Genomic DNA, 12,581 nt, shown 5'->3' with positions numbered 1-12,581 from the left:
TACATGTTTTGTCCTGGAGTCACAGGAAATAAGGGCAAGTTTCTCCAATGGGGTCACAAAAATGCAGATCTGATTTTTAACTCTTCCTCGCTTTATGCAAACTACCAAAACACAGATAGAGCATGTACACTCTTCAAAAGTAACACAAAGAGAAAACACACTTATGGAATGAACTAAAGCCCAACTCTAGCCTAAACAATAGTTAAAAATAATTGAAAATCTCCCTGGTGTGGACACAAGCAGAGATACAGACCTGACAGATTCTAACCTTTTCCCACTCTTATATTGGAATTGGGATTTAATTTTAATTCTAGAATTTTTCATCTGACACCCATTCTGGTGGCGAAGCTCCAACTTCTGCAGGGCTCTGATTCTAAGTTGGTGAAAATATACATCAGAGTGCTCCCTGTTTCAAACACCAACTTTCCTCAGTGGTCAGTGGTCTCCAAACTGTGGCCCTTTACTTGCCTTTATCTGGCCCTTGGGGCACTATTCCTCCCACTGACATTAACAACAGGACACAATTCCTGCCACTGACACCAACAATCTAACATAATGTCTGCATTTGAAACCAACAGTGGGGTACTATTCTTCCAACTGATGCCAACAACGAGGCACTATTCCTCCCACTAATGCCAATGATGGAGCACTATTCTTCCCACTGGTACCAATGATGGGGAACTATTCCACCCTCTGACACCAATGATGGGGCACTATTCTGCCCACTGACACCAACAATGGGGCACTATACTTCTCATGGACACCAATGATGGGACATTGGTACTGACCCCAGGACATTTCCTATTCCCATTGGCCACAGTCCACCCCCTCTAAAGTCTGAAGGATAGCAAACTGGCCCTCTGTTTAGAAAGTTCACAGAAAATCCACATATGTACACTGGTGCTGGAATGGAGCTGGATGGATCCTATGTGAAAAGCCAGCTAAATCTGAGTGGGTTATTATGAAACTCAGATTAATTTAACTAAATGTACTTTATAATCTTCAAAACAGTTTGAAAAGCTTGACATATTATAGGCATAGTTTATGGGGGTTATGGCAGTGTAAAATAGCCAGTGGTCACCCTAAACTTTTTTTTTTCCTTCATGTTTGTCACTCTATTGCATTTGTAATCTTACTACAGAACAAACCATGTGCTCGATCAGTATTCACTCCTAGATTGTAAGCTCGAAAGAGCAGGGCCCTCGAACCCCTCGTGTATTGTTTTGTTACTGTATTGTCTCATGTTCTGTCCTCCACTGAGCAAACCTTTTAGCGCTATATAAATACTGTATAATATAATAATATAATAATACTTACAGCAATGACCCTGTTCAGAGCTTGCTCAGTCTCCTGTAATGTACGCATGTATGTACTAAACTCCATTGTCATTGCTTCCTGTCTTGCTTGACACTGAGTAATGAGCTTCTTGCTCATGGTGGCATCAGTCTCTGCCTGGTTAATCATAAAGGCCAGCTTCTCATTCCTTTCTTCTTCTTTTGTGACAGATTTCTTATAACTTTCTATTTCTGTGTCCAAGGAGCGCAGTTCCTGCTCTGCCAGACTGAAAAACAATAACATTCTTAGGTTGCACTTCCCAAAATGTAAAAGTATGCAAAGTATAAAATAACCTTTAAAAATTGATTGGGAACAGCATTATGCCAAGTGTGTTTCTCCCATGAATGTCTGTTTTTACACACTGTCTGGCATTGCAGCCTGTGGAGAGTAACATCTATGTCAGAAGTAAGCTGCAGTATAATCAGATTGCATGTAGCTGGTTCATTTTGAGTTCATGTCTCCTGGGGGTTTGTGGATTTAACCACAGAAAACAGCAGGGGGGCAGACATCTAACAGTTCCAGACTGAATGCTGAAGATTTTTCATCCACTGTAGTTCTTCAAAGGAAAGAAGTTCCAAGATAAAAATAGCAGAACTGGTGCAAATTAGTCCTTTAAGTGGAATGCAGTTAGGCAAAACAAAACTGGAGAAGGACTTGAAAATACTAATGAATGTAAACCTATCCATAGAGTTTTACAAAACCTAGGACCATGCATTCATTATATCAGGTCTCCCACAGCACACAGAACATGGTAATGCAGTTATCTTAGTAAATATAAACTGCTAAATACCTTTTCTCATCAGCAGTTAGAGCAGTCTTGTGACTTCTATCAGTGTCCAGCAGAGCACTGGTTAAAGCTTGCAGGAAGAGTTTTCATTCACCACTGATTGTCCTATGAGGCAGCAGGACCCCTGACCCTCTGTCTGGATAGGGCCAATTGGCCCTGTGCTTATGACAAGCACTCTACCAAAAAAAAAAAAAAACCTCTCAAGCAATACACACCAAGCTGAGCATGTGCAGCTTGCCCCCAAGGCTCTGTTCAATCAGCAGATAGATTGAGGAGGGTAAAAGAAGGGCAGGATCAGAGAAGACAGGATCAAACATTCTTTTTACACAATTCAGAGGATTGACCCCCTAGGTTCCACAGTGAGCATATACAGACTAATTTTACTGTTGTGGGTTTAGTAACACTTTAAAGAAACATGGGGCCAACCACTGCCTGCCTTCTTCCTAAAGTATTAGTTGTTGGCTGTTAAGTTTAAATTAGAAAATTACTGTAGCCAGGTATAGAAATATATTATATATATATATATATGTATATATATATACACACACACACACACACACTGTAGATTCATTACACACAGAGTGATATATTTCTAGCACGTCTTTCTTTTAATTTTGATGGTTAAGGCTTACAGCCAGTGAAAACCCCAAATTCAGTATCTCAGAAAATTAGAATTTTGTGAAAAAGTTCAATATTGTTGACTGGTGTCACACTTTAATCAGCTAATTAACTCAAAACACCTGTAAAGGTTTCCTGAGCATTTAAATGGTCTCCCAGTCTGGTTCAGTAGGTTAAACAATCATGGGGAAGACTGCTGACTTGACAGTTGTCTAGAAGACAGTCATTGACACCCTCCACAAGGAGGGTAAGTCACAAAAGGTCATTGCTAAAGAAGCTGGCTGTTCACAGAGTGCTGTATCCAAGCATATTAATGGAAAGTTGAGTGGAAGGAAAAAGTTTGGTAGAAAAAGTTGCACAAGCAACAGGGATAACCGCAGCCTTGGGAGGATTGTGAAGCAAAGGCCATCAAGAATGTTGGGGAGATTCACAAGGAGTGGACTACACCTGGTGTCAGTGCTTCAAGAGCCACCACACAGATGTGTCCAGGACATGGGCTACAACTGTCGCATCCCTTACGTCAAGCCACTACTGAACCAGAGACAACGTCAGAAGCATCTTACCTCGGCTAAGGAGAAAAAGGACTGGACTGTTGCTCAGTGGTCCAAAGTCTTTTTTTCGGATGAAAGTAAATTTTGCATTTCATTTGGAAATCAAGGTGGAAATCAAGTGGAGGAAGAGTGTTGTGGCACAGAATCCAAGTTGCATGAGGTCCAGTGTTCAGTTTCTAGTCAGTGTGATGATTTAGGGAGCCAGGTCATCTGTTGATGTTGGTCCACTGTGTTTTATCAAGTCCAAAGTCAGCGCAGCCCTCTACCAGGAAATTCTACAGCACTTCATGCTCCCCTCTGCTGACCAGCTTTATATAGATGCTGATTTCCTTTTCCAGCAGGACTTGGCACCTGCCCACACTGCCAAAAGTACCTATACCTGGTTTAATGATTATGGTATCACTGTACTTGATTGGCCAGCAAACTTGCCTGACCTAAACCCCACAGAGAATTTGTGGGGTATTGTCAAGGGGAAGATGAGAGACTCCAGGCGCAACAATGCAGATGAGCTGGAGGTCGCTATCAAGCAACTTGGGCTTCGATAACACCTCAGCAGTGCCACACCTCAGCAGTGCCACAGGCTGATCACCTCCATGCCACGCCACATTTATGCAGTAATTCATGCAAAAGGTGCCCCGACCAAGTAATGAGTGCATACTATACTGTACATGGACATACTTTTCAGTAATGCCAGCCGTAGACGGTTCGAAAATCGGCCGATTTTTCAGCCAAAAAAAAAAAAAATCGGGCAATTTTCGCACTGTTAGTGGGTTAAACGATCAACCGTTTTTCGGGTTTTTTGCACTTTGAGATTATCGGTCATGTTGGAAAATTCGCAGCCAATTTGGACAATTTTCCCGGCAATGATGGCCAAATCGGCAGATAAAAAATCTGCACATGAGCTGTGACCTGCAAGGGACAGAAGTTATGGGTGAACTTTATAATTTAATCTTGGTGGTAACGTCGGCCGAATGAACGACCAATTTTTCATTTATCGTTCGAAAAATCGGCCAATGTTCAACCCGTCTATGGCCTGCATTAGACAACATTTCTGTATTCAAAACCCTTTTTTTTATTGGCCTTATGTAATATTCTAATTTTTGGAGTTACTGAATTTTGGGTTTTCACTAGCTGTAAGCCATAATCATCAAAATGAAAAGAAAAAAATGCTTGAAATATATCAGTTTGTGTGGAATGAATCTATATGAGTTTCACTTTTTGCATTAATTTACTGAAATCAGCTTTTGAAATAATGGGTCGCTCTCAGGAGCTCAGTGAATTCAAATGTGGTACCATGATAGGTTGCCACCTGTGCAATAAGTCCATCCGTGAAATTTCCTTCCTACTAAATATTCCACATTCAGCTGTTAGTGGTATTATAACAAAGTGGAAGCAACTGGGAACAACAGCAACTCAGCCACAAAGTGGTAGGCCATGTAAAATGTATACACACGCACACACAATATTGCCATAAGTATTGGGATGCCTGCCTTTACATGCACATGAACTACAATGGCATCCCAGTCTTAGTCCGTCAGGTTCAATATTGAGTTGGCCCACCCATTGCAGCTATAACAGCTTCAACTCTTCTGGGAAGGCTGTCCACAAGGTTTAGGAGTGTCTGTGGGAATGTTTGACCATTCTTCCAGAAGCGCATTTGTGAGGTAAGGCACTGATGTCAGATGAGAAGGTCTGCCTTGCAGTCTCTGCTCTAATTCATTCCAAAGGTGTTCTGTCGTGTTGAGGTCAGGACTCTGTGCAGGCCAGTCAAGTTCTTCCACCTCAAACTCGCTCATCCATGTCTTTATGGACCTTGCTTTGTGCATTGATGTGCAGTCCTGTTGGAACAGGAAGGGGCCATCCCCAAACTGTTCCCACAAAGCTGGGAGCATGAAATTGTCCAAAATGTCTTGGTATGCTGACGCCTTAAGAGTTCCCTTCACTGGAACTAAGGGGCCAAGTCCAACCCCTGAAAAACAACCCCACACAATAATCCCCCCTCCACCAAACTTTACACTTGGCACAATGCAGTCAGGCAAGTACCGTTCTCCTGGCAACTGCCAAACCCAGACATGTCCATCAGATTGCATGACAGAGAAGCATGATTCATTACTTCAAAGAACATGTCTCCGCTGCTCTAGATTCCAGTGGCGATGTGCTTAACACCACTGCATCCGATGCTTTGCATTGCACTTAGTGATGTAAGGCTTGGATGCAGCTGATCAGCCATGGAAGCCCATTCCATGATGCTCTCAACGCACTGTTGTTGTGCTAATCTGAAGGCCACACAAAGTTTGGAGGTCTTTAGCTATTGATTCTGCAGACAATAGGCGACTTCTGTTCACTGTGTGCTTCAGCATGCGCTGCCCCGCTGTCATTTTACGTGGCCTACCATTTTGTGGCTGAGTTGCTGTTGCTCCCAGTTGCTTCCACTTTGTTATACTACCACTAACAGTTGACCGTGGAATTGTTAGTAGCAAGGAGATCTCATGGATGGACTTATTGCAAAGGCAGTACCACTCTTGAATTCACTGAGCTCCTTAGAGCGACCCATTCTTTCAGAAGAAGCAGTCTGCATGCCTAGATGCTTGATTTTATACACCTGTGGCCATGAACGTGACTGGAACACTTGAATCCAATGATTTGGAGAGTTGTCCCAATACTTTTGGCAATATAGTGTGTGTGTGTATATATATATATATATATACAGTGGGGATCGAAAGTTTGGGCACCCCAGCTAAAAATTTGTATTAATGTGCATAAAGAAGCCAAGGAAAGATGGAAAAATCTCCAAAAGGCATCAAATTACAGATTAGACATTCTTATAATATGTCAACAAAAGTTAGATTTTATTTCCATCATTTACACTTTCAAAATAACAGAAAACAAAAAAATGGCGTCTGCAAAAGTTTGGGCGCCCTGCAGAGTTAATATCTTGTACTACCCCCTTTGGCAAGTATCACAGCTTGTAAACGCATTTTGTAGCCAGCCAAGAGTCTTTCAATTCTTGTTTGAGGTATCTTTGCCCATTCTTCCTTACAAAAGTCTTCCAGTTCTTTGAGATTTCTGGGCTGTCTGTCACGCACTGCTCTTTTAAGGTCTATCCATAGATTTTCAATTATGTTGAGGTCAGGAGATTGTGAAGGCCATGGCAAAACCTTCAGTTTACGCCTCTTGATGTAATCCCCCGTGGATTTCGAGGTGTGTTTAGGATCATTATCCATTTGTAGAAGCCATCCTCTCTTTAACTTCAGCTTTTTCACAAGTTACCATCCAAAATTTGCTGAAATTTTATTGAATCCATTTTTCCTTCTACTCGTGAGATGTTCCCTGTGCCACTGGCTGCAACACAACCCCAAAGCATGATTGATCCAACCGCATGCGTAACAGTTGGACAGAGGTTCTTTTCATTACATTCTGTGCCCCTTCTTCTCCAAACGTAACTTTGCTCATTCCGGCCAAAAAGTTCAATTTTAACCTCATCGGTCCACAGAACTTGTTTCCAAAATGCATCAGGCTTGTCTATATGTTCATTTGCAAAGTTCAAACGATGATTTTTGTGGTGAGGACGTAGAAGAGGTTTTCTTCTGATGACTCTTCCATGAAGACCATATTTGTACAAGTATCTCTTTATAGTGGAATAGTGTACCACAACTCCAGTGTCTGCCAGATCTTTCTGGAGGGATCGTGCAGTCAAACGTGGGTTTTGAATTGTTTTTCCCACAATCCTGCAAGCTGTTCTGTCTGATATTTTCTTGGTCTTCCAGATCTTGCTTTAACTTCCACTGTTCCTGATGACTGCCATTTCTTAATTATATTCCGAACAGAGGATATTGACATCTGGAAACGCTTTGCTATCTTCTTATAGCCTTCTTCAGCTTTGTGAGCGTCAACTATTTTCAGTTTCAGTTTTCTAGACAACTGCTTAGAAGAACCCATGGTGCTGATTGTTGGGGCAAGCTCAGATGAGTCTGGGCATTTAAAACCTTTGAGATTGACATCACCTGGTCTTCCCAGACCATGATTGAGAACAATCCATGACACTGGCAGGTCTCAGCTTTGCAAAGGGGGTAGTGCATGCTATAAATTCTGCAGGGTGCCCAAACTTTTGCAGACGCCATTTTTTTGTTTTCTGTTATTTTGAAAGTGTAAATGATGGAAATAAAATCTAACTTTTGTTGACATATAAGAATGTCTAATCTGTAATTTGATGCCTTTTGGAGATTTTTCCATCTTTCCTTGGCTTCTTTATGCACATTAATACAAATTTGTAGCTGGGATGCCCAAACGTTCGATCCCCACTGTATATTATTATTATTATACAGTATTTATAAAGAGCCAATAGTTCGCTCAGCGCTGTACATTACATATACCTACATGCACACACACGCACACACAGCACAACCTGTGGCTGGACAGTGAAAGTAGAAACAATAGACTGATCAGCTCATTTCTCTGTCACTGTGTTCTCTCTTCCTATTATAGCATGCTTCCTGCTAGCACACAGGCACTGCAGAACAGCTGGGTCCCTATACTGCTTTCACTCTGAGCTCTGCAAGCAGCTTGTACCAAGTCAAATTGGGGTTCCACACTATTTGCATTAAAAATACACAGATTGTATTAATATAAAGCGGCATTCCTTTGTGTCTTCTAATATCTGCCTGGAGTTCAGGTTTATTTTTTCTCTTAGAAATGATCACACACACACTTTCTAAACCCTACACAAGTATGGAATGGGTTGCATAGCCTAATCATCAAGGTAAAACAGTGCAGTGATAACCTGACAGATGAGGCATGTTGCATGCACAAGTACAAACGTTTAATGTGACGTGGGCACTGGTGCAAGTCCTGGGCTGAAACATGTATTCCTACTTGCCATGTTGCTTTGCTTTTATCTTTTTTGCACCACTTGAAACACTGTGAGGATAGGAGCAGGAAGGGGAGGAGTTTATGTCAGCACAAATCTGATGAAATGGTAAGTAACAGAGCTCTACATGTCTTAACATACAAACCTAAGAGCTTCCTGGATGGCAGAATAGGCTTCATCTCTCCTTGTCATCCCAATTAAGCTGCTATTCCACTGTTGGAGAAGCTGCTTCTTTTCTACACAAATTGCTTCAATTTCCATATTAGCCTATAAATTAAGTGAAAATAATGTGTTTTCGTTTTGTCAAGCATAGGCATAAAAAGTAACAAAAGTTCAAAATGGGTAAAAATCTACCTCTGCCACTACTTCTCGTGCTGCTTTTGTATCTTCTCTTTGAGCAGCAAACTGTGCTTCATAGAGAGAAATCTGCTCTCGCAACCGGTCTACTTCTCGAGTCAGACGATCCACAAACATATCCTAAGAAGGAAACATGAAAAGGTCAAGAAAATTTCAAATAGTTTCTAGTGAACCTTGAACTCCTTGCTCCTCCTATGAACTTCCTATTGAAGCCATGCCTTTGCACTTCCTATTTGCCATATCATTGGGCTTTTCTCCAGCCAATATCTTTGCTCTTGTCTCCCCTGCTGCCGTCCATATCACCTCTTGGTTTTGCAATCCTGATGACTGGGACCTGGTACTAACACACAGCAAAAACCCATCTCCGCCATCAGAAGCTCTGGTGAATACTTAGACCTCGCACCTCAACCAGGTGTTTACTGCTATTGTGATCCTGTTTTATTTCTGATATACGTTTCACATATTTTATTGTACTTGTTGGGTTTTTACACTTTTTTTGGGGCTCCTCCTGGGCAGCACAGCACTGTTCTTGGGGAATTTTATTGATCTGGGAAGACATTTATGTGCTTGCAGCAGCTTATCATTTATTTTTGGCAGTGCATGAATATTATATCCTTATTTTTGTAAAGCCCAAAGCCTGTTGACACAAGCAGGTACACAACAAGCAATTGCAAGCCTAGAACACATTTTAGGACTGCCATACCTGTTTCTTCTTCTCCATCTCTGCTTGAATCCTTTCTGCCTCAGTCTTTTGCATGACACGTTTCATCACCGAGATGTCCAAAGCTACATCTCGGTTCATAGTCTTCATGTAGAACAAACGCAGTGCCAAGTCTTCTACTTCTGCTTGCATAGAGGACACTAAAGGAGAAGGGTGATTGGTTAATAAATGCCTGTTTGGCACAAAAGTATGATTTATATAGCTATTCTCATTGTTTTTAAAGACCCACTATATATACTGTACTGTAAAATCTTTTTCTTAAAGTCAATTCAGGAACACAGTAATTCAGGAATTATGAAACAGTCGAGTTATAGAAGGGTGGAACTCTAGAAAACAAAAAAAATGCTCTTGCATAAGCCTTCCTCTACACATCATGTTTTGTGAGCAAGCAACACAGGGCCAAAAACACAGAGGGGTGGGACCTGTGTCTTTCAATGGACTTCAAGAAAAAAATTATAAGGTAAGTATAAAAGTATAAAAACTTATTATTGTTGTCCACTGAGGAACACAAGAGTTCTGAAACAGTCCAAACATCCAAAAGCTGCTCAACAGCAATCAACTGGTCCAACTGATTTATGGACCATCCTACAACGGAATATCTAAAGGAATCAATGCCCAAATCAAGACTAACTGAAGAAAATGCCATGTAAAAAACAGGTGAACTGCCATGATGAAGGAGAGGGCACCAGGGAAAAACCTGGTGTCCCAAACCAGGACAAAATCACTGCTAGTAGCTAAAGAAATATTGGGCCCTAGTCAGCAAAACTCGAGGACCAACCAACTATCCGTAAAATACACTACCCAAACAGGAAGAGAATTACATCAACAATAAAATATGGTCAACAACAAAAAAAAAACTCAAGGAAAGGAAGGGCCATAATAACAAAATAGGCTGACTGATTAGACCAGTGGTTCTCAACCTTTCTAATGCCGCGACCCCTTAATACAGTTCCTCATGTTGTGGTGACCCCCAACCATAAAATTATTTTCGTTGCTACTTCATAACTGTAATTTTGCAGTGGGAGGACTAGCGCCCCATCACTGATGTCAGTGAGATGAATAGTGTCCCATCGTTGGTATCAGTGGGATGAATAGTGTCCCATCGTTGGTATCAGTGGGGGGAATAGTGCCCCATCATTGGTGTCAGTGGGATGAATAGTGTCCCATCATTGGTATCAGTGGGAGGAATAGTGCCCCATCATTGGTATCAGTGGGATGAATAGTGTCCTATCGTTGGTATCAGTGGGAGGAATAGTGCCCCATCATTGGTGTCAGTGGGAGGAATAGTGTCCCATCATTGGTATCAGTGGAAGGAATAGTGCCCCATCATTGGTATCAGTGGGAGGAATAGTGCCCCATCATTGGTATCAGTGGGAGGAATAGTGCCCCATCATTGGTATCAGTGGGAGGAATAGTGCCCCATCATTGGCATTAGTGGGAGGAATAGTGTCCCATCATTGGTATCAGTGGGAGGAATAGTGCCCCATCATTGGTATCAGTGGGAGGAATAGTGCCCCATCATTGGTATCAGTGGGAGGAATAGTGCCCCATCATTGGTATCAGTGGGAGGAATAGTGCCCCATCATTGGTATCAGTGGGAGGAATAGTGCCCCATCATTGGTATCAGTGGGAGGAATAGTGCCCCATCATTGGTATCAGTGGGAGGAATAGTGCCCCATCATTGGTATCAGTGGGGGGAATAGTGCCCCATCATTGGTATCAGTGGAAGGAATAGTGCCCCATCATTGGTATCAGTGGAAGGAATAGTGCCCCATCATTGGTGTCAGTGGGAGGAATAGTGCCCCATCATTGGTATCAGTGGGAGGAATAGTGCCCCATCATTGGTGTCAGTGGGGGAAATAGTGCCCCATCATTGGTGTCAGTGGGGGGAATAGTGCCCCATCATTGGTGTCAGTGGGAGGAATAGTGCCCCATCATTGGTGTCATTGGGAGGAATAGTGCCCCATTGTGGGTGTCAGTGGGAGGAATAGTGCCACATTGTGGGTGTCAGTGGGAGGAATAGTGCCCCATCATTGGTGTCAGTGGGGGGAATAGTGCCCCATCATTGGTGCCAGTGGGAGGAATAGTGCCCCATCATTGGTGTCAGTGGGAGGAATAGTGCCCCATCGTGGGTGTCAGTGGGAGGAATAGTGCCACATTGTGGGTGTCAGTGGGAGGAATAGTGCCCTATTGTGTGTGTCATTGGGAGGAATAATGCCTCATCATTGGTATCAGTGGAAGGAATAGTGCCCCATCATTGGTATCAGTGGGAGGAATAGTGCCCCATCATTGGTATCAGTGGGAGGAATAGTGCCCCATCATTGGTATCAGTGGAAGGAATAGTGCCCCATCATTGGTGTCAGTGGGAGGAATAGTGCCCCATCATTGGTATCAGTGGGAGGAATAGTGCTCCATCATTGGTGTCAGTGGGAGGAATAGTGCTCCATCATTGGTGTCAGTGGGGGGAATAGTGTCCCATCATTGGTGTCAGTGGGAGGAATACTGCCCCATCATTGGTGTCAGTGGGAGGAATAGTGCCCCATCATTGGTGTCAGTGGGAGGAATAGTGCCCCATCATTGGTGTCAGTGGGAGGAATAGTGCCCCATCATTGGTGTCAGTGGGAGGAATAGTGCCCCATCATTGGTGTCAGTGGGGGGAATAGTGCCCCATCATTGGTATCAGTGGGAGGAATAGTGTACAATCATTGGCATCAGTGGGAGGAATAGTGCCCAATCATTGGCGTCAGTGGGAGGAATAGTGCCCCATCATTGTCGTCAGTGGGAGGAATAGTGTACAATCATTGGCATCAGTGGGAGGAATAGTGCCCCATCATTGGCGTCAGTGGGGGGAGGAATAGTGCCCCATCGTTGGTATTAGTGACAAATGATGGGGCACTATCCCTCCCACTGACACCTTGTACTGATGATACTTACCTTACTGACTCCTGCTCCAGCCTGGGCTCTCTCCCTCTCCCATCTACAGCCTGCATACCTGGCTGCAGCAGCAAAATTTGCACTTACCTGTCAGCTGTCTTCCTTCTCTGGCCTCTCTCTTCACTCGCTCCTGCAGCTCCCTCGATCTTCTTTGATCTACGCGCGCTGCCGCTCGGCTCCTCCTCTCCAAGCTCCACCTCCTCGCCGGTGATTGGCCGCCTGTGTGCCTCTCCTGAGCTACAGTTCCGGTGGCCAATCAGCGGTGAGGAGGCAGAGCTGTTAAGTGATCCCGGAGGTGTGGCCAGGTGACAGGGGCAGCATATCATCCCACCCACACATCGCCTGGGACAGAGGAGCGGTGTCTCGGTTCCTAAGACCATCGGAAATATGTGTTTTCCGATGGTCTTAGGC

At 43.3% G+C, this 12,581-nt stretch overlaps 1 protein-coding gene across 3 annotated transcripts in view; it reads right to left on the bottom strand.

The window, feature by feature from the left end:
• CCDC40 (coiled-coil domain 40 molecular ruler complex subunit) overlaps nucleotides 1-12,581 on the bottom strand; it is a 571,335-nt gene that overhangs the window by 367,396 nt on the left and 191,358 nt on the right. For all 3 annotated transcript variants that reach the window (XM_089661107.1, XM_089661108.1, XM_089661105.1), the window contains exons 6-9: nucleotides 9,219-9,376; nucleotides 8,513-8,635; nucleotides 8,304-8,425; nucleotides 1,318-1,561 (exon numbers count right to left, since the gene is read on the bottom strand). In XM_089661107.1, coding sequence (XP_089517233.1) covers nucleotides 1,318-1,561; nucleotides 8,304-8,425; nucleotides 8,513-8,635; nucleotides 9,219-9,376 — 647 coding nt within the window. The remainder of the gene's footprint in view (nucleotides 1-1,317; nucleotides 1,562-8,303; nucleotides 8,426-8,512; nucleotides 8,636-9,218; nucleotides 9,377-12,581) is intronic.

The sequence above is a fragment of the Staurois parvus genome, unplaced genomic scaffold (assembly GCF_062004578.1).
Source record: "Staurois parvus isolate SC_StPar_1 unplaced genomic scaffold, SC_StPar_1.0 ptg001313l, whole genome shotgun sequence".
NCBI classification, from domain to species: Eukaryota; Metazoa; Chordata; class Amphibia; order Anura; family Ranidae; genus Staurois; species Staurois parvus.
This window is presented reverse-complemented; position numbering and strand designations above follow the sequence as displayed.